The sequence below is a fragment of the Eleutherodactylus coqui genome, chromosome 2, assembly GCF_035609145.1.
Source record: "Eleutherodactylus coqui strain aEleCoq1 chromosome 2, aEleCoq1.hap1, whole genome shotgun sequence".
Classification (NCBI taxonomy): Eukaryota; Metazoa; Chordata; class Amphibia; order Anura; family Eleutherodactylidae; genus Eleutherodactylus; species Eleutherodactylus coqui.
In genome coordinates, this window is record NC_089838.1 from 235,644,874 (window position 1) to 235,667,745 (window position 22,872).

Sequence of the window (22,872 nt, forward strand, 5' to 3'; positions counted from 1 at the left end):
CAGTGTGCAGCTGGGATACTCCTTCCCCCACATTTCTTACCACTTGGTTCCGCGAGAGCGTCCGGAGAAGAGGAGTCCGGTGTGTCAGGAGTCAGTGTGCGCCGGAGATCATCTCTGCTAGCGGCACGGAGGCCAGTGGAGGAGCAGAGCTTCCAGGATGTAGATGGGGTGAGTACGTGGGTCTCGAGGGGTGGGGGCCACTGTCGCTGCTGGGGGGGTCTACTGTGACTGCTGGGGGGCTGCTGGGGGGGGCCGCTGTCACCGCTGGGGGGCGCTGTCACTGCTGGCAGCCGCAGTGGGGGGGGCGCTGTCACTGCTGGGGGCTCATCATTACTAAGATAAGTGAGGGGGAGGCTGCGAGAGGCGAGGGCCTGTGCTATGGGTGTTTTAGGTTTACTAAATACAGTTATATATTACAATTATACTTTTTTGTTATTTAAACTCTAAATATCGCAAATTAATGTGTTTTTTTTCTCGAAGTGACACACCACTCGAGTTATGCTCGGTTTTTTGGCGAATTTTGTCACACCGAGCTCAAAAGGTTGCCCATCACTGATCTAGGAAGTATTTTTGGAAACCCTTTGAACTTTTATTAGATCGTAAACCCACTAATATTTACCCATTGCTCAAAACAGATTGTAATATATACAGTCAATGTTTACGGATCCTCATAATGTAGAATTTTGTCTTTGATGTCTGTTCACATTAATGACTATAATATCTTTATTTGCAGCTAATTATCTTACGCAGAGATGGCTTTCTTTGGCGTGGTGCAATCTGGTGCCCATGTCCATCAGTGCACCAACTTACTCAGAGCAGGGGTGCACAGCAGCTCGTGCCGTAGCCTGCACATGACCACCAGATGTGCCGCTAAGGAGTACTATGATGTAGTTGTTGTTGGAGGAGGTGCTGGTGGGATCACCATGAGTGCTCGTATGAAGAGAAAAGTTGGAGCTGGAAAAGTTGCTGTCATCGAGCCAAGTGAGGTACTGTGAATCTTTTCTAACTTAACTTTATTTTTCCTTTTAGACTTTTTTTTTTTTTGCAAAATTGGGTGATCGTTATTAGCAATATAATTACTGTAATGTGTATTAGAATTTGGAAATATTCATCTATTTCATAGATGTTTGCTTCTTGGAAAGTTGGGTGACAACCAGGGTAGTTTGGAGACAACCCACTTGAAACTGTAGCTGTATTCAGTTTCACTTTACAGGGAGCGGAAAGATGTACATGATAACATGAATGCACATGTGATAATTCATAATTTCACCTTGTTCAGGTTCACTACTACCAGCCCCTGTGGACTCTTGTTGGCGGTGGTGCTAAGCAGCTGACAAGCTCTGTAAGATCTACTTCAAGCTTAATTCCATCTGGTGTCAAATGGATCAAATCGGAAGTGAAAGGTTTTGATCCTGACAAAAATTGTATTCATATTGATGATGGAAAAGAGGTAAATATATTGTGAATGAAGCTTTAACGAAACATGATGTAATTGCATCATCTACAAATGAATTCTACTAATACTGGGGAGAAAGAACCAATATCAAACCAAGTGGCTAAACAGTAATTTCCTTTAGCATAGTTTTATCAATATAATCAGTCATTGCATCATACAAACTGTGAGAATAGTGTGGCTGTTGGAGTTGATACAACTCTAGAACAAATATTACGAGCAAATTCTGTCAAAGCACAGACAAGGTAAACGGTTATTGGCAATATAACTGTATAAGAAAAACCCGCCAAGGACCCACCTTCCAGCTGGACAGGAAATGTAGAGGAAATAAAGAGGGATCACCCACTTCCTCCTTCAGTAGGATTTCGAAAAAAGTTCAAGAGGAGCTGTATATAGCATCATAAGTATTATCATTTCCAAATATCAATATAAATATACTGTAGTTTTTAGTTTATGCTGGCAGGGTGTGAATTAGAGGGTGCTGTCATTGACTCCAAAAAATCCAATTACCGGTAAGTGTAATTTCCATTTTCCAGCTTACATAGTGTCCTTTCCTGACATCTTTTATATAGCACTCATACCTCTGTCCCCTAACGCTGTGAAGAAACGAAGACCTACTGTTACATACCGCTTCTTGTGATTGTTCCCAGCAAGAGAAACCAAGTAATCTTGTAGATGTGATACCTTTTAACGGTTAACAAAAATACATGATGTTTTAGCGAGCAGGGTTCTTCTTCAGGTACCAAACCTTTGTTATCATTACACAGTTTCTCTTTACAGCATGCCCATTTCCCACCAGACCCCATCCACGGTCAAGGTCTCGGTGCATCAGGTTGTGAAATATATTATGTCACAGTATGTACAGTGTGTCATAACCCGATGCACTGAGAGCCTGACAATTTATAGGGTTTGGCAGGGAACAAGCGCACTGTGAAGAGAAACCATGTGTAAATGTAGCTTTTTGTATGGGGCCATTATTGCCCAAATAATCATTGGAAACAGCAATTAATCAGCAATAGCTGTCCCGTGTACACACAGCCAGTGACGGGTGAGAAATCGCTCAGTAGTTGTTTTGTTTGAACTCACTGAAAGGAAGCAACTAGTGAACGACTTCTAGTTCAGTGCAAACAGGCGTCACTCCAATCTATCAGCGGCTGCCTCTTTGCAGTGAATGAAGGCAGGTGGCTAGAAGAGATCTCTGGCACACTCCATCTCCCTTCACTGAATGACTGAAAGCACAGGAATGATATTCATTGGGACAATTGTCAGGCACTTATGTACCCAACAGTTGTCCCATTTAAAGGCTCCTTTAGTCCTCCTGTCCACGGGTGATATTTCACTGCGTTACCCGCTGCGATAATCCGCACGCGGGTAACGCAATGAACGCTTTCTATAGGATTACTATGGAAAAGCGCAGCCTAATGTACACGAGCGGAAAATCGCGTTGATTTTCCAATTGCGTATAAAAATCGTAATAATTTACGATTTATCATAATGATAGGTTCATCGTGGAAAATCGCAGTGACATAATGCTCCCCTGCGGCGGCTCCCGTGGTGGAAATCTACGGCGATATATCGCAACGCCCGTGGACAGCCGGCCTAACACAGTATGGCCTCTTCTCACCACAGCTCTTGGGGACAGGGGCAGGAGCGTTATATAAAAGAGATGTCAGGAGAGGAGAAGATGACATGGGGAAATCTATATGGAAATGTAATAGAACAAAAGGCAGACATTTTATTCTATTCTATGGAATCTGCTGTATCAGCAATAGAAAGAACCGTGCAGGCACAGCGCAGACGGTGGCTGCCTGTTCAGCTATGTAGTTAGTTAGCTCAAGACGTATTTCTCAGCAATGTCTTCTCCTAGCTGCATAGCGGAATAGGAGCTACAAGAAATTTACAGAATAGTTTGATAAAACCTATTACAAAATGCTTATAATCACTTTTCTTTAGTTTTTTTTTTGGAAAAAAATATTTAAAGTCTACTTCCTCCTTTACAAAGAAAAATAAGAAAACAATTGTATACCTCTAGTTGGGACCTACAATCCACAGCTAGACGTATTAAGGAAAACTGCAAGAAATCAACATTATATCCTGCACAAAGATGACTGTCTGAAAATCCTATTCCCAGATCCTTCCCTGCTATATTACAGGCAATCTCCAAATTAAAAAAAAAAACCTTTTGATAAGGAGTTTCTTGCCCTCTGTTACACAAAAAGGAACTTATCCATGCAATAAAGGAGCTGTAAAACCTGTTTTTCATATAATCATCATAGACCAGATATGGATCCCCAACGCAGAGGGGGACTATAATGTTCCTGGATATTCACATGTTCTGCATCCAGTGTTGTGTACCTGACCCTGTGCCCTAAACGTCTTACTGGGGATATGTATGTTGGAAAAACAGGATAGAAATGTGAAGCAAGGACGCAATCCTACATCTCCATACAATTAAAGACACCTTTACCTGTGGCTAAGCATTTTTGTAGGTCAGGTCCGACACAAAATGTGAAAGTTACTATATTAAAAGACAATTTCAAATCAGAGACAGGAGGGTTTGGGAATACAGATCTTTGACATTCTGGCACACTTGGCATAGGACTAAATCAGTCCAAAGGATATCAAGCTATAACCTCTAAAACTGGCCATAAACATGAGATATTTAACTGCAGTCCTTGGGTAGATTCAGCTAAAGATGGCTATACACGTCAGATAAATATCAACCAAACCTACCAATTTTTCCAGCAGACATCCATCCCATGTGTATGGGTTTGTCAGATATCGAAGGTAGAGCAGGGTTGGACAAGTTGGCTTTCATTATGCCCGATCCATCATTCTTAGGGGAGATGAGCCGCCACCAGAGAGGAACGAACACCAATGAACCCTATTCCAAAGGCTAAAGTCTAGCTGGGTCCATCCTCAATGCGTCGATGCATAACACTTAGGCCAGTCAGAATGCTGGGATAAATACTAATATCAGTTGATTTATGTTTCATAGTTGGCATTCTCTGTTTAACTATTTCATCTGATTTCCTTCTTTTCAGATAGGCTACAAATACTTGATCATTGCTCTTGGTCTCAAATTGCAGTTTGAAAAGGTAAAGTGTTATATTTGCTGTATATGAATGTAAATGATGTAGACAAATAAACCAAGATGTACTGTACTATTACTTTTGCTGCATAGGTATACAATAAATGGTATTGACTAATACTGCACACTGAGACTAAGAAATGCAAAAATTATGTTAACACACTAGGGTAGGTTTACTAGAGGGTCACTCCGGTGAAAATGCATTTTTCCACCCCTGCCTCCACCTCCGCCCCCTGCCCTTCCTAATTGCCTGTCATACTCTGTAGGTCTCCTCTGTATATTTGCAACCACTTCCCTGCAGTGCAGCACCCTGTCCATTGCTTATCAAGAACCATCCTGAGGCTGAGATCTTTTACTTTCAGGTTGAAATGAATTTCACGATGCATCAGCATAGCATTAACTGTATACCATTTTGCCTGTTGGGGGTATAGTTAAATTATCATTACCTTCTATATTCACCTCAATAAGCTACAGGCCACAACTATATAGTCAGGAGGATGAGCTGTGAGCTCCTCCATTATAATTGTGTTACAGGAGCTGTGTGGTCATCATCAGTAAGGGGCTAAGCACACAGTTTTTTTGCACCATCAGTTTTACGTGCAGACTTTGGAAGTGTGTCCCGGCCTGACAGCGGGTCTCTGGGCCCAAACTCTGAGCATTGTACACACTTCTGATGGTCCAGGTTTAAGTTCAGAGACCCGCAGCAGGCCAACACACTCTTCCAGAACCCATATGTGAAACTGATGGTGCAAAAGACAGTGTGGCTACCCCTTACTGTGATGAGAGTGTCTGTGTCCCCCTCTAGGTAGTTTCTGTGGTAGGATTAATGTAACTGCAAGAATATTTGACTAGGAAATTAATACATACTGTATATACTCGAGTATAAGACTAGTTTTTCAGCACATTTTTTGGTGCTGAAAAAGCCCCCCTCTCCTTATATTCGAGTCAGGGAAGGCTTAAAAAAAATTCTCCATACTCACCTCCCAAACGGCATCTGTGTCTCCGGCAGCGGTGCAGCAGGCTGCTTGAATTCTCTCCGCTGTCATCCCCCGCCTTCCTCTTTGCTCGGGTCTGTAATCCCCCGCCGTCAGCGCCGTGTAAGTAAGAGCTGTGATTAGATCAAGGGTCATCCAATCACAACCATTGCTCGATCATTCACAGCCAATCAAGCTGCTTTAGAATTCTCCCTGCTGTCATCTCCCTGCTTGGCTTTCAAATCCCCTGCCGTCAGTGCTGTGTAAGTAAGCGCTGTGATTGGATCGAGCGCCAGCTGTGATTGGCTGGCGCTCAATCCAATCACAGCGCTTACTTACACAGCACTGACAGAGCCGAGCAGAGAGGATTGCGGGGGATAACAGCGTGGAGAATTTGAGCAGCTTGTCACACAGACACAGACACCGGCTGGGAGGTGAGTATGGAGGGGTTTTTTTTACCTAGTGTATACTCGAGTATAGCTTGGCTTATACTCTAGTCAATAAGTTTTCCCAGTTTTTAATATCTCGGCTTATACTCGGGTCGGCTAATACTCGAGTATATACGGTAACTCCAAACAGAACTGAGTTTATCAGAACTGAGATCACATGACCATCTGAGGAAAAAGAGTCCTGGACTTTCAGATAGACAGGAATAACTAACCAAGGTAACACCAGCTCCTAATGAATGAATTAAAAAATCAACAGCGTAGCTCTTTAACACTAATTTAGGGATAGGTTCTACTGCACGTTCGTAAGGTAAACTTCTGTGCCTGGACACTGATAATAATGCTGGTATAGGTAATATCAGAACCACTACAGACTTCTATCACTGTGCATATGAATATAATAGTCAAAAAGTCTGACTCATTATATGTTTTGTGATAATATGTTTTCCACAGTAAACAGTAAATGAAGATAAAGGCTATCAAGTACTTCTTGGTACATTAATGAGGATTCAGTCCTCATCCATGCCTTGTGACTGTATCAGGATCTTATCTATTATCAGAGCAAATAGGCACCAGAGTTAACACACAGTCTAGTATATGGAAATTTCCTACACTGCAGTATAATCAGACTCCTATTTAAGCTGTCTTGAACTGGGCTCACTTTTTGCATGCTGTCGAAATGTTCTGTTTTTTACGGTTTTAAAAACTGACTTTATTTTTGCAAGGAACCAGAAGCTTTATATGAACAGACCATTTTTAATGGATTCATTGTATTTGCTTGTATCCATTTCTAACTAATCTGTTTCTAATTTAGATTTTTAAAATATGTTTATTTAAAGGGGATTTCCAAAAAGGACATAAAATGGCTGCAATCAGTACAGCTTATAGACAAGAGAATTCATGTGCAGAACTGAGGGGAAAGGGATTTGGGGTTGGGATCGGGAGCCAGGGAGGAAGCCTAAGGCTACATTGTTTAAGATGGTGTGCCTACACTGGTAACACCCCCCCCCTCCTCCTTTCTCCTCTAGTAATCAGAATTCAGTCACCTTTAAAGGCCAGAATGTGATGTGAACAAGCCATAACACTTTAAAAATCTGCAGTAAAGGATCTTTTGCATGCAATGATTATGGCTTAAAATTCATTCAAACGGCCGAAAGTGAACAATAATCGTTACATGTAAAGGCGGGTATCGTGCACACTATTTGTTTATTAGTTTTTAGCCGGCATAAAAACAATCGTTCGGCCACTCAAAAGATGTTCCATTTGAATGGAATTCGTCCAGTCTTTTAAGCAGCTGCAGGATGGTTTTTGTTAGCCTTGCATACACAATGAGCACATTGTTTACTCTGCAGGGAAAAGATAATGGAATCTGCTGGCCAGATAATCCCTCGCATAAACACAAAAACAATCACAGAAAATGGCCTGACTAAGGAGGGCAGATAGCTGCATCCTCTCATCATGCAGGTAGCAGACTACCAAATGGGGGAGCTAATTTACACCTGTAAGGGACACCAATGGAACAGCCACTCACACAGCCTCTTAATATAGAGGGGGGTAGCTGCTTGGTGTATACTCCCACACAGAGTGGATACAAAGTGGCAGACCTTCTGATATATGTAGTGCACCATGCAGACCAGCAACCTATTAATGACACCATAATAGTTCAGCAGGTTGCCCTGCACATCAAAAAGTGAACCACATTGGTACTGCCACCCTGGGCTCCCCCTGGCATTTTAAAGCCACAATGCATGTGAATGATAGATAATAAATGCAAGGCATTCGTTGGATTTTGGCCAAAATATATGACCTCCCACGCAGCGTCAAGGCTCCTTGCTTGTAGTGAGTCCTTACACTAATATAAATATGTCACAGAAGGCGAAATATAAAAACAAACAATCACTGAAAACTGCTATATACCGTATATACTTGAGTATTAGCCGACCCGAGTATAAGCCGAGCCAATAAGTTTTGCCACAAAAAACTGGTAAAACTTATTGACTCAATTATAAGCCTAGCTATACTCGAGTATATACTAGGTAAAGAAAAAATGCAATACTCCCCTCCCAGCCAGCATCTGTGTCCCCGGCGCGAAGGTCTCCCTGGCGGGGCAGCAAGCTGATTGAGAATTCTCCCCGCTCGGCTTTGAATTCCCCTGCCGTCAGCGCTATGTAGGTAAGTGCTTTGATTGGATCGAGCACCAGCCAATCACAGCCGGCGCTCGATAAACCAATCACAGCCATTCAGTGATGTCATCCACGGATTGGCTGTGAATGATCGAGCGCCGGCTGTGATTGGCTGGCACTCGATCCAATAGCAGCACTTACCTACACAGTGCTGACAGGGGGAAATTCAAAGCTGAGCAGGGAGATAACAGTGGGGAGAATTCTCAAGCAGCTTGCCGCACCACCGGGGAGACAATCGTGCCGGGGACACAGACGCAGGCTGGGAGGTAAGTATTGCAGGTTTTTTTTGTTGTTTTTTTTTACCTCACTCGAGTATAAGCCAAGAGGGGCTTTTTCAGCATAAAAAAATGTACTGAAAAACTAGTCTTATACTTGAGTATATATGATACTTACTGACACACATGTGTAACTGGCTCCCTCATTTGTCAGTATGGCTGCCTGCATGGTGAGGTGGTGCATATGTTTGCCCTCCTGTGTCAGTAAGTATATGGCCGTTTTCAGTGTGGGAGTATACACTAAGCAGCTACCCCCCTCTATATTAAGAGGCTGTGTGAGTGGCTGTTTCATCGGTGTCCCTCACAGGTGTAATTAGCTCCCTCATTTGGTAGTCTGCTACCTGCATGATGAGAGGATGCAGCTATCTGCCCTTCTTAGTCAATAAGTATATGGCCATTTTCTGTGATTGTTTTTATGTTTTTAGATTTCCCCTTCTGTGACTAAGGCTGCCTGCAGACGGGCGGCGAGGATCCGGCGGCGAGGATTCTCCCCTTGGGACCCGACCCAAGTGCCTGCAGAGAGCGGCGCATACTTGCCCGCGGCTCCGGCTGTTTGATGTGCCGGCTTGCCGGGCGGCCGGTGCATGTGCAGACTGGAGCCAGCGGCGGGTGAGGGACGTTTCTGTGCGGGGCCCTGCGACAGAAGTGGGACATGCCGCGGTTTGTTTGTTGCGCGAGATTTTGCGCGGCCAAACTGCGGCCGTCTGCATAGGATTGCGTTTGTTAACGCAAGCCTATGCAGGCTTGCAGCGGCGGAAATCCCGCCGCGGAATTTCTGCTCGTGTGCAGGCGCCCATACTCACATAAACACACGCCTAGTTAAGCAAACAACTCCTGCTGAGTTTACTTAAGCTAATGAAGGAAATGGAGAGGATTTAAAGTTATATCTGCACATGTAATTTTATGCAAAAATGTCATCAGTTCCTTTAGTCTTACAGCCATTTTAGCGATAATCGTTGCGTGTAAAAGGGCCTTTAATCCACATGAACTAATATTTGCATACAGATATCAATTTCACTTCTAGCAGTATAAATTTGCAGCATGCTTTCAAATATGCTCAGTTTACTTCTGCAGAATGTAAATGGAGTTTTCTAAATCCCACTAACATGCATTGCACTGTACTTTGTTATAAATTTTCATTGCGGAGTAGACACTGAATATCCACTGTAAAATGCGCAGACCGTAGTTTTCTGTAGTGTTGAGGCTAGTTCAAATGTCATTAAAAAGTAAAACTCGTATCTGAAGCACGTCTGGCACCACATTTGTCAGTATCTGAGGAGCAGTGACTATATCAGTGGTGCATGTTTCTGGAAAACTAGAATAGGGAACTGCATATACAGAAGGTACCTGCTAGAAAAATTTTGAAATGGTTTCCTTTGAGCAGGAGGAAACAATTGATATGGGGAAGCATCTAAATCATCATCCCAGCAGCATATTGTATTCCATTAGTATACACAGGGACTATTTTATTAAATATTCAGACGGATGTAAGTGGAGGCCTCTGGACAGCGTCATGTAATGATTTTGCCGCTGCATATTATGTAAGTACACTCATTGTGAAAAAATATCCATTTCCTAGAAGGAGTTGTCGGAATTGAATGAAACTTTGTATGATTGTAACTGAGTAAGTGATTACAATACCAGAGCAAAAGGATTATTTATTGTGGAAAACTGAACACTTGATGGAGGCTCTAGTACCCTCTTGGTACCACCTCTGGCTTGGATACAAGATGTGATACAGGCAGGTATGGAGGCTCTAGTACCCTGTTGTACCACCTCTAGCTTGGATACAAGATGTAATATGGTCGGGCATGGAGGCTCTAGTACCCTGTTGTATCGCCTCTAGCTTGGTTACAAGATGTGATACAGGCAGGTATGGAGGCTCTAGTACCCTGTTGTACCACCTTTAGCTTGGATACAAGATGTAATATGGTCAGGCATGGAGGCTCTAGTACCCTGTTGTATCGGCTCTAGCTTGGTTACAAGATGTGATACGGGTGGGCATGGAGGCTCTAGTATCCAGTTGTACCACCTCTAGCTTGGATACAAAATGTGATACGGGCGAGCATGAAGGCTGTATAGTATTCTGTGGCATAATCAGTCCACATTTGCTGTAACTAAACCTCTAGATTGTAGAAACTTGTAGGATGTCAAAATGGGTATCCTAGATAGTCCCATACATGTGCTATTGGTGATAAATCTGGCGATTGTGCAGGTCTTGGAAGTGTGATCATTTTGTGGAGACATTCCTGTGACCCGCTTATGTGTGCGGCTGAGCATTATCCTGCTGGAAGATGCCTCTTGGAAGCCTCCTGCCATGAGAGGAACATTTGTGGCTGTAGGATGTCCTGAACATATCGCTGAGCTGTCGTCATCCCTTGTATCACTACTAGGTGTGACTGATTGTCATATGCGATGGACCCCCAGACTATCACACCAGCAGTGGGGGCAGTGGGCCGCTCCACAGCAAGGGCAGAATTTAGGTGTTCACCCCTAGGTCTGCAGACACGAACACGGCCATCGTCCGTGTTCTACTCTGTAGCAGTCCAGTGTTATTATTCACAACACCACTGCAAACGGAGACAACAATTGGTGTTTGTCATAGCCAGTACACACAATAGCTGCCATTAGACCAATTGTCCTTTAGCCAAGCACCTAAAAAATGGTTCAGACAGGTGGAGGGAACTGGAACGATGGTGTCACCTGTCTCTAGATGGCAATCAACGAAACAGTTGGAGCTGTTCATGCTTGTTGGATCCCCTCTATTGGTGGTCTGTTGAGGGCGTCCTCAGCCTGGTTGTCTTGTGTGCGTGTCCTTGCTCATCCACTGGTCCCAACACCTCCTAACAGTGTGGTCAGAACGGCCCAAATGGCGGGCAATTTGTCAATGCAACCATCCAGCTTCTTGCATTGCAATAATGCGCCCCTCTCAAACTCTGTCAATAAAGCAAAATCTCTGCCATTGCATCCTAGAGGCATGACTAGTTGTCAACAAGCACTACACAAGCGGAACAAGAGGTCCGCTACATGCAAGTAGCCTTTTGAAAGCCTTTTTATAAGTCAAGAGAGGAACCTCTGTTAAGGCCTGAGGTGACAAGACCGGTCATCTAATCATGCCACAACTCTAATCTTTTGTCATATCTGCCTGAGATGTAACTGCATGCCGAGTTTTGCAGCAAAATGACAACTGCTTCAAGGTGCTTGATTTTTTTGTTTGTTTGTTTTTTGACAGTCTATGGCCGCCTGCAGACGAGCAGGTCGGATCCGGCAGCGAGAATTCTCGCCGCGCGATCCGACCCGAGCGCCTGCAGGGACGAGCGCGTACTCACCCGCGCCTGGCGGCCCCGGCTCTTTCATGTGCCGGCTGCCGCGCAGCCGGCGCATGCGCAGACCGCAGCCGGCGGCCGGGTGAGTGCGTGCCCCGCAGAAAATTAGAACATGCCGCGGTTTGTTTGCTGCGCGAGATTTCGCGCGGCCAAACCGCGGCCGTCTGCATAGGAGTGCGTATTTTAATGCACTCCTATGCAAACTTTCAGCGGCGGAAATCCCGCGGGAAATCCCGCGGCGGGATTTCCGCTCGTCTGCAGGCGGCCTATATCACAGAATTGCCATGTGGAACTGTCTTTCTTGTGTAGTCTTTACTTTATGTGCCCACTAGGTGGTACTGTTTACTGTTACACATCATGTTTTTGTATCCTACAGTACTGCATATTATTAATCACCATAGTTGGTGTGCGTGATTGCTTAAAACAAAAAAAAAAGGTTTGGTACGGTGTTAGCCAGTAGAGCAATGTGTGATTGTTCCCAGCAAGAGAAACCAAGTAATCTTGTAGATATGATACCTTTTAATGGCTAACAAAAATACATGATGTTATAGTGAGCTTTCGGGTGGTTATTATCGACCCTTCATCAGACTAGTGAAACTGGTTTGGATGGGCCACAATTATAACACAAATGTAGAGATGACACCCCTCTTGATCTAACTAAGGCCGGCTTCCCACGGCTGTGACGGGCTCCGCGGCGGAGCTTGTCACGGTGCCCCCCAGAGACCCCAATACTTACCTCCAGATCTGGCGTCCTCCGTCCCGCATGACACTTCGGCGCGCATGCGCAATAGAGCGCGTGACGTGACACGCCGGCCGCGTCATGACACGCCCACAGCGTCACATGACGCGCCGGCCGCTTCATATGACGCGGCTGGCAGTCGGCGGGGAAGCGGTTTCACGCTATCTTCCACTGTGCTATCCGATCTGGCATCCTCTCTCCCACATGACGCTTCGGCGTGACGCGCCGCAGCGTCATGTGACACGCCGGCCACGTCACATGACACGCCCACCGCGTCCTATGACGCGCCGGCGGAAGATAGCGTGACGGACGGCTTCCATTGACTGCAATGGAAGCCGTCCGCGCGTACACCCGCGGTAAAAAGAACATGCCGCGGTTGATGTCAGGTGATTTCACGGTGCGGAATTCCGCGGTGGAATTCCGCACTGTGAGCATTGAGCTATTAGGTTCAATAGAAATCCGTCCGTGGGGAGGAGCCCTAAATATTCACACACACAAATTTTGAGACTGTCTCACACTCAAGGCTTAAAATAACACTATACAACCTGAGAAAAGAGATGAATATTGAATCAGTCCACTAAGCTAAGTAATGTGCCAATTTTATGATGTATATCATCTCCCTTTTTAAAGTCCAAACATAGAGATGGAAACACTAGCCCTACAGCACCACCTATTGGATGGCAACATTCTTACAAATGAATTTGTGTTATAATTGTGCCCCATCCAAACCAGTTTCATTAGCCTAATGAAGGGTCGACAATAACCACCTGAAAGATCGCTAATATTACATCGTGTATTTTTGTTTGCCATTAAAAGCTATCATATCCACAAGATTACTTGGTTTCTCTCACTGAGAACAATCACTGATTGCTTAAAAAAACAAACCCTATATATACAATTCCAAAGATTGTTAGTGATAACATTTTCAAGAGATTTAGAGCAATCTATATAATATAACCATAAACAAACTGCCAATTTATACATTGGATTTGTAATCCATGCAGTTTTTTCAATCTGTCATTTAATTATGTAAATGTTACTGCTGGATGTTGATTTTGTTGTAAACTTGTTAAGAAATATATGGCTGTAATATAGCTGAGCGCACTTGTAGAACCGTAATAGGGTTACTAGAGGCCCCCGGACAAAACTTGTATCAGGATTGCCTTCCGTTTTCTTCGGGAAGTAAATAATAGTACATACTCTGTCAAAATTATAAAAATGAATGTCATTGAACAGCATCTTATTGTTCCTATGAAACAGTGCACAGTGCTTACAGAATGGTGCTATATTGTAACCAGTAGTATTCCTATACTCTTATATTAGCTAAATAATATCACTGTTACTACTGTGAGTTGACCTACGTTTACAATGAGATATGATGGTAGGATGTTTAGAGCATATTATATGCGCTCAACATTGGCCTTTTTCCTATACATACATGTTCGAGGGGGCAGGACAATGTGTTTATCAATGACATTTACCACTGTGTGTATGGGGAAGCCAAAATATACATGCAGTATGAATCCAATTTAGCTATATACATGCTCATCTATCTTTACATCTGTGGCTGGTAGACAGTTGTTTGTGTGTTATTTAAATGCATTACTTGTTTAGAAAATTGTCATGTAAATCGTTTTTTGTTTTTTTTTTAGGCCTCCTTCCCACGAACGGATTTCCGCCGCGTAATTCGCGGCGAAAATCCGCTGCGTTGCCCGCAGCTATTAGGTTCTATTGAACCTAATAGCACAATGCTCACGATGCGTAATTCCAGCGCGGAATTACGCACCGCGATTTCTCCCGTCCTCACCCGCAGCATGCTCTATTTTCTGCGGGTGAGGACGGGCTGTACGCACTGACGGCTTCCATTGCAGTCAATGGAAGCCGTCCGTTCACGCTATCTCCCGCTGTAACCAGCGGGAGATAGCGTGAAAAAACGCTTTCCCGCCCACCGCCGCGCATCATATGACGCCAAATGACGCGGTCCGGCCGCGTCACGTGACACGGCTGGTGACGCGAGGGCGGTGACGCGCGGCGGTGGGCGGGGAAGCGATTTCACGCTATCTCCCGCAGGTAAGTATAGGGGCTCTGGGGGGCGCCGTGACGGGCTTCACAGCGGAATATTACGCTGCGGAGCCCGTCACGCTCGTGGGAAGGAGGCCTTAGTCTATTTTAGATTTTTGCTTTTGTACTGAATTTTGCCATCTGTTTTGTTTATACAGGTGAAAGGACTTCCAGAAGGATTTAACTATCCGAAAATTGGTTCCAACTACTCTGTAAAAACTGTAGAGAAAACCTGGAAAGCTCTGCAGGATTTTAAGAAGGGGAACGCCATATTCACTTTCCCTAACACACCAGTGAAATGTGCGGGTGCTCCACAGAAAATCATGTATTTAGCAGAAGAGTATCTCAGAAAAGTAAGCTCACCACACTCATTTTATGTCCTCTTGGGGCGCCACCATAGACTTTGTCATATTTGCCGTAAAAATAGTACAGCAAGTAGCGCTATTTTGTGTTTTGTTTCCTCTCCCCGCTAAAATGATGGAACCATATAAGTCCTAATAAGTAAGTGGGGTCTGTTCAGCATCATTGGTGTCATGTAACTGAGCTATCACAGCCTGAATTCCTGTTTTCTGCTTCTGTGTCAGAATAGAAAAATGGATTTCACCATGCACATGTGAATTCAGTATAAAGTATGTTATCAGAACGCTGTAAGCAAGATTTACATTCACAAATTCTATTAGTGGATGCAGTAGAATTAATAATTACATTCTTTATTGGGTGTATGATACACCTCCAAAACAGAGTGCAGCCAGCATGGCTTGCACATTTTGGCTGAAAGCCTAAGGCCCAGTGTCCACTTGCACACACGGATTCCACTGCTAAATCCCGCAGTAGTATCCGTGTGTGCCTGCGCACATGGACAGGAAAACACAGTTTCTTACCTCTCCGGATCCAGCGCGGGTCTCCTCCGTCGCGTCCGGATCTTCTTTTTTTCAGCACGGCGGATGCGTCCGGGCGCGCCGCGCAGACCCGCACCGCACGTGCAGTGTTTTTTGTTTACAATTTCCCGCGGATCCGCAGCCCGTCCACAGTGACAGCTGCTGGTGGTCCACGGATCAGACATCTTCCATTGACTTCAATGGAAGCCATCTGTGCGGAATCCACAGAAAAAAAGGGGAATGCTGGGATTTCGTCCTGTGTGTGCCATCCGCACGCCAGGAAAAAAATCACATCCACATGCTTTTTACTGTCCTTCAGACCCTAATGCATCCCTATGGGCGGCTTGATCTCCTGCGCGGGTACCGTAAATTAAATCCGGCCATAGACATTGGGCCTTACAGGCAGATTTTAATTATAAAATCTGTGCATGTCTCACACGCAAAAGATCCGCAGCTCTGGAAGACCATAGGGATGCATTAGCATCTGCAGGGCAATTTAAAGCATGCAGATGTGATTATATATATATTTTTTTTTTTCTCGGCATGCGGATTGCATGCGCCGGAAGAAATCGCAGCATGCTCCATTTTGTCTGCGGATCCCGCAGGACGGCTTCCATTGAAGTCAATGGAAGCCGTCCTATCCGTGGCACAACCGCAGATGTCATTGTGGCTATGCCGCGGATCCGCGGGAAAGCAGGACATTAAAAGAAAAAATTGCACTGTGCATGCGTCCGGATGCATTTGCCGTCCTGAAGAAAGAAGATCCGTCCAGCACAGAGGAGATCCGCGCTGGAGCCAGAGAAGTAAGAAAACCTTTTTTTCTCCCCATGTCCTTGGGCATGCACAGGTTTTCGCTGGGATTCAGTTGTGGAATCCATGCGTGCAAGTAGACATTGGGCCTTAATCGTGGCCTCTTGGTAAAAGGAAATCGTCCTCTCAAAAACCATACCGAAGGTCACATGACCCATAGTTAAAATGTGGTACAAAAAATAAAGAGTCTTAGATACCTTAAATCAGTGGTGGCAAACCTATGGCACGCGTGCCAGAGGCGGCACGCAGAGCGCTCCCTACTGGCACGCGCCCCATCGGCCGCTCACCACTTGTGAATACCAGCAGGGGCCGCGGCTCCCCTGCCAGCATTCACAAACGGCACTGCTAGCCGCGCTGATCCCGGCACACACTGACTTCAGCGTGCAGCTGGAATCCCTCTCCCCCCTGCCCCGACGTCTCCTACTACTTGGTTCCGCCGGGAGGGGGGAGGCGTCCAGCAGCGTGTGTGTCAGAGTGTGTTCCGGGAGCATATTAACACTTTCTTCCCCACTTCTGCAGCAATCAGCAATTCCCAGCAACCTGATTGGTTGTTTGGGTTGGCTGATTCACCAAACAACCAATCAGGTTGCTGGGAATTACCTATTGAGGCAGAAGTGGGGAAGAAAAAGTTAATATGCATGCCGGGACCATCGCTGACCAGAAGAGGAGCTGAGCTTCCAGGAGGAGGAGGAGGAGAAGGTAAGTATGTGGGTCTCGGGAGGGGCACTGTGGGGTGTCACTACTGCACTTGGAGGGCCACTGTGGGGTGTCACTATTGTACTACTGTACTGGGGGCCGCTGGGGGGGTGTCACTTCTGCACTGGGGGGTGTCACTACTGCACTGGGCGGCCGCTGGGGGGTGTCACTACTGCACTGGGGGGCCGCTAGGGGGTGTCACTATTGCACTGGGGGGCCGCTAGGGGGTGTCACTATTATCGCTGGGGGGTGGGGGCCACTATTACCGCTGGGGCCGCTGTGGGGTGCGGGTCACTATCACCGCTGGAGCTGCTGTGGGGTGGGGGTCACTATCACTGCTGGGGCCGCTGTGGGGTCACTATTACCGCTGGGGACACTGTGATGTGGGGGTCACTATTATTGCTGGGGGGTGGGGGTCACTATTACTGCTGGGTGGGGGTCACTATTATCGCTGGGGGTGCTGGGGGGGGTGTCACTATTACTGCTGGGGGGTGGGGGTCACTATTACCGCTGGGGCTGCTGTGTGGTGGGGGTCACTATTATCGCTGTGGGGCGGGGGTCACTATTACCGCTGGGGCCGCTGTGGGGCGGGGGTCACTATTACCGCTGGGGCCGCTGTGGGGCGGGGGTCACTATTACCGCTGGGGCCGCTGTGGGGCGGGGGTCACTATTACCGCTGGGGCCACTGTGGGGTGGGGGGCACTATTAACCCTGGGGCTGCTGGGGGGGTGTCACTATTATCGCTGGGGGGTGGGGGTCACTATTACCGCTGGGGCCGCTGTGATGTGGGGGTCACTATTACCGCTGGGGCCGCTGTGATGTGGGGGTCACTATTACCGCTGGGGCCGCTGTGACGTGGGGGTCACTATTACCGCTGGGGCCGCTGTGACGTGGGGGTCACTATTACCGCTGGGGCCGCTGTGACGTGGGGGTCACTATTACCGCTGGGGCCGCTGTGACGTGGGGGTCACTATTACCGCTGGGGCCGCTGTGACGTGGGGGTCACTATTACCGCTGGGGCCGCTGTGATGTGGGGGTCACTATTACCGCTGGGGCCGCTGTGATGTGGGGGTCACTATTACTGCTGGGGCCGCTGTGATGTGGGGGTCACTATTACCGCTGGGGCTGCTGGGGGGGTGTCACTATTACCGCTGGAGAATGTTTACATGTGGCGGAAATGGGCAGGGCTGTTTCAAAATAGACAGCGTGCAGATTTTGACTGCTTTTTGGATGCGGGAATGCTGCAGAATTTTCCACAGAAATTCCCGCTGAGGACATTCTGCAGTATTTCCGCATCCAAAAAGCAGTCAAAATCTGCACCCCGTCTTTTTTTAAGCGGCCCTGTCCTTTTTAGAACGACGGGGGTAAAATCATACGTCGTGATAAGCCCCGCCCCCTGATGTGCTGGCACTTTGCAATAAATAAGTGGGTTTTAGGTTGCAGTTTGGGTACTCGGTCTCTAAAAGGTTTGCCATCACTGCCCTAAATCAATACTGATAGTTGAAGTTATGTTGCTAGTTCAGACTACCAGGATGGCAATTCCCAAATTATAGAAATCCAGTATAATTCTAAAGAAGCGCTCCTGTTTTGTGTGTTGTTTTTTGTTTGTTTGTTATTTTGAGTAAATCTATCATAGTTTCACTGACCTCTACAGTTCTATAGCTTGTTCCCTCCTGGCTGCGTATTCTGCACTTTTCTTCTGGCCTCCAGGTCACATGATCAGTACTCTGACAACAGTCCGTGCCCTGCAGTTAATTGGGCAGATTTATGACAACTGCTGTAAACTTGTCTTTCTTGCCCATAGCAACCAATCACAGTGCGGCTTTAGGTCCTCATAAATGAAAGCTGCTCTGTTATTGGTTGTTATAAGCATCAAAGACCGTTTTTCTTTTAGTCAGTTCTCATAAATCTACTCTAAAGTGTTATCAGAATGCTGGTCATGTGACCTGCCAGATGAAAGAAAAGTGCAGAGATCAGAGATATTCTGACTCAATAACATGGCTGTAAGCGTATCGGCTGAAGTAACTGCTCTTGTAGTTATGAACCAGTACTCACAGTAGGTATATGTTGTCAGACAGCATCCAACTCGACTGCAGAGGCATGAGAGAAGATTCCAGGGTTTATTCAGGTATCTTGTAGAATGCACATTCAGCAGTAGGTAAAAAGAGTGATGGTTAGCCAGAGCACAGAGTAGAGACCTAAGACATAGGCTATAGACAGGAAACTCCCTAGCAGGAGGAAAGGGAGGGGTTATGCAACACAGGGGGGTACAGAGAACCAGGAGGGACAAACTAAAGAAGGCAAGCACTTACAGATACAGTACAGGTTATACATGTCAATGAATAGAGTCAGGTAGATGAGACATGACAAGAGATATTGTGATGGATTCCCCCCCCCCCCCTCCCCCAAACAAAAAGAGGTGCAATTTTTTTCCTGTGGTCTCCACTCCTCTTGTTGGTCTAAATACCTTCTCAATTGCACAGACTTTTGAGACTGCTCAAATTTCCTACATGTACGTCTCTAAAATGCAGAACAGCTTGCCCACTGCATTAATATTGTTGGCATCTGATAAATGCCTTCTCATTCACACCATCAATTTATTCCTGGTGTAGTCAACATATTAAGTGTTGCATATTGTACACGTTACTAGATATGTCACATACATGGTATTGCAATTATTGTAACTGTTGATATGGTATCATTTGTTAGTGAATACTGAAGATTATTGTTTTCCGTTATCTCTAAAGGAACGTAGTCCACATTTATTATGACCACAGATGCATTCTTATGGATGTGTCTGGCACCAAACTAGGAACTGTCACAGAATGGTCATGTGATTGAAGTCTTCATCAAATAGTTTCTTAATAGTTTCTTCTTTTACCCAAATAGACAGGAAAACGATCTGATGCCAACTTCATCTTTAACACATCTCTAGGAGTCATCTTTGGAGTTAAGAAATATGCAGATGCCTTGCTACAGATTATTAAGGAGCGAGATATTCAGGTCAACTTTAAGCACAGCCTTATTGAAGTGCGGGCGGACAAACAGGAAGCCGTGTTTGAAAACCTTGATAACCCAGGAGAAACCAAAGTGTACCAGGTAAACTGAATGGTGTTAGAAAACCCTCAGGACATCTAGGATTTAGGGAGTAGTAATTATCAATAAAATGTTGAAAATGACAATAATTACATGACCAGCCGTTACACTCTGCAATCTTTTGATGCTGATTGTACATTTCAGAGATTTTACATCTCCAACAGTACATGTATTTTGGGCTGACAATCATTTTTGGAATAGGGTTGAATTAAAAATGTAGCACCATTTGTCTTCTGCAGTTTCTACATATCCCTGTATATAGAAACTGCAGCTTAAGGCTGGATTCACACGAACGTATATCGGCTGGGTTTTCACGCCGAGCCGATATACATCGTCTCTCTCTGCAGGGGGGGAGGATGGAAGAGCCAGGAGCAGTGCACTGAGCTCCCGCCCCCTCTCTGCCTCCTCTCCGCCCCTCTGCACTATTTGCAATGGGGAGAGGCGGGATGGGGGTGGAGCTAATTCTCGGAACTTCGCCCCGCCCCGCCTCCTTTCATTGCAAATAGTGGAGAGGAAGCAGAGAGGGGGCGGGAGCTCAGTTCCTGATCCTGGCTCTTCCATTCCCCCCCCCCCCCCTGCAGATGAGGACACCGTATATCGGCACGGCGTGAAAACCGAGCCGATATACATTCGTCTGAATCCACCCTAAAGGTCCTTTTTTTAGAAAAGCTTCAACCCAACATAATGAGCGTCGATCAACATGCATGTCGATCAGTTGTTTGATTATCTATTATAGAGGCCAGGAATTGGCTAATAGGGACTAACAATCGCTAATGTCATTGTTTGCCCCTATAGGCCTGCTGTACATCTCCTTGTTTACATGGGGAGATGTAACGACTGATCAACAAGCATTTTTAGGCTCGCGTAAACAAGCCAATCAATCGGAACGAGTTTGTCGACTGATCATTGGTCCTCTTTGCACATCCTGACTGTCGGGTAAATGAGCATTTGGACGAACGCTCAGGCCCGATAATTGGCCTGTGTTAAAGGACCATTAGACTGCACTGTCTGGGAACTGCTGTGGGTTGCGAATTCAAGGGCTTCCATCCGTTCTGTTGTAACATGTCTTCATGACATATCCGAAGATGAATTAGGGGAGATTCCCTTGTTACAATAATTTCCTTAAAATTTGCCTGATTATGCTCATTTCTGTTACTCCACTATTTGTGCATGTAATTACTGATGATCATGCCTTGAATCCAATTTTCATTACTTACATTGGTGCTAATAACTTTTTGCTTTTTGGAAGAAAAATATTTATGTTATGTTTAATGCATGAAACAGAAAGTGGTTGACTTGTATTGTTACAGTATGAAATGCTTCATGTGACCCCTCCAATGGGACCACCAGATGTGCTTGTAAACAGTGCTGTGGCTGACGCCGCTGGCTGGGTGGACGTAGACAAGGAGACCCTACAGCATAAAAAGTATCCCAATGTTTTTGGCATTGGAGACTGTACAAATCTTCCAACATCAAAAACAGCAGCTGCTGTAGGTAAGAAAATGTAATACATTATATGAGTATAACTTTGTGTCATTTATAATATTTAAGGTCATACTGTTCTCTGTCAGCTATCCATCTTTTGGATCTTAAATTATTTGCTATGCCATTATTGCTTTGAAACAATACTTCCACAGCGCCACCTATTGGAAGGCAGCAATACCTAAAGTCAATGTTAGACTCTTTATACAAGCCTTGCAACAATGACCAGAGATTGAAAGCAAAGTCGGAGCCCATGCACAAACAGCTGTTTCAGGGTGTTTGCCTTTCATCTGTGTGCAGTAGGATTCTGACTTTGCTTGGGAGAGGCCTGGGATAGGGGTCAGAAACTCTATCTTTTCTCCTTAGGCAGAGCACCTAGATGGTGAGTAAGGAGACTTAAAGGGCAATTTACGCTCCTCTGGGTAATATGAAAATAAGGGAGATGAAACAATACAGCAAAGTCAGAATCCTACTACATACTCATGAAGGGCAAAAACCCTGAAACAGCTGTATGTGCATGGGCTCTGACTTTGCTTTCAATTCCTGGTCATTGTTGCAAGGCTTGTATAAAGATTTGAACATTAACTATAGAAGCAGAACTAAAAAACGGCAACAGCACTCATAATATATTTACTAGCAGAGGTGTACATACCTATAATTAATACTCTATTGTATGTTGCAGCCGTGGTTTAACGTGCACCTGTATAGTTCTATTGGGAAGTGCTGACCTATTTTATATCCCTTTTTTTTTTTTTCTACGAACGTTGACTATATGTATTGCTGCCTTTCAATAGGTGGCGCTGTGGAGGTATTGTTTCATCTCCCTTATTTGCATATTACCCAGAGGAGCGTAAATGACCTTTAAGTCTCCTCACAGTCTAGGTGCTCTCCCTAAGGAGAAAAGATAGTGTTTCTGACCCACATTATTGCATTGAGATCTTTCCATATACTCTGCACAAAAAACAGTATCTTCTTTGCTGCTCACATTTACAGGTCGTACATTTTCTGGGCCTCTTAAAACAGACTTTTTCTTTGTACTGAGGCTCATTTTTCTCGCTATACAGGGTGTCCACAGAATTATCTATCAAGGGCAAAAGATTTTTCTAGCATTGCACAAGAGTATGTGTGTGAGGCTACCTTCACATGAGTGCATATCGGCCGGCGATTTCATGGCCGGCCGATATGCCCCGTGATCTGATGCATTGTATTCCAATGCATCAGATCACATTGGCGTATTTCTGAGACGTAAAAACGCCCAGCCAAGCCAATATAGCGCCGGCCGTTTTTACATCGGGCTCAAAAGATAGTCCTGGAGCTATCTTTTGGGCTGGTATAAGTCGTCCGCTGCATGGGTTCCTATGG

The 22,872-nt window shown here is 45.4% G+C and overlaps 1 protein-coding gene across 1 annotated transcript in view; it reads left to right on the forward strand.

The window, feature by feature from the left end:
* The window catches only part of SQOR (sulfide quinone oxidoreductase), a 44,242-nt gene that overhangs the window by 13,854 nt on the left and 7,516 nt on the right, over nucleotides 1-22,872 (forward strand). The window contains exons 2-7 of the mRNA XM_066592638.1: nucleotides 734-986; nucleotides 1,280-1,450; nucleotides 4,498-4,551; nucleotides 14,707-14,901; nucleotides 19,822-20,031; nucleotides 21,339-21,522. Of these exons, the coding sequence (XP_066448735.1) occupies nucleotides 753-986; nucleotides 1,280-1,450; nucleotides 4,498-4,551; nucleotides 14,707-14,901; nucleotides 19,822-20,031; nucleotides 21,339-21,522 (1,048 nt within the window). The 5' untranslated portion in view covers nucleotides 734-752. The remainder of the gene's footprint in view (nucleotides 1-733; nucleotides 987-1,279; nucleotides 1,451-4,497; nucleotides 4,552-14,706; nucleotides 14,902-19,821; nucleotides 20,032-21,338; nucleotides 21,523-22,872) is intronic.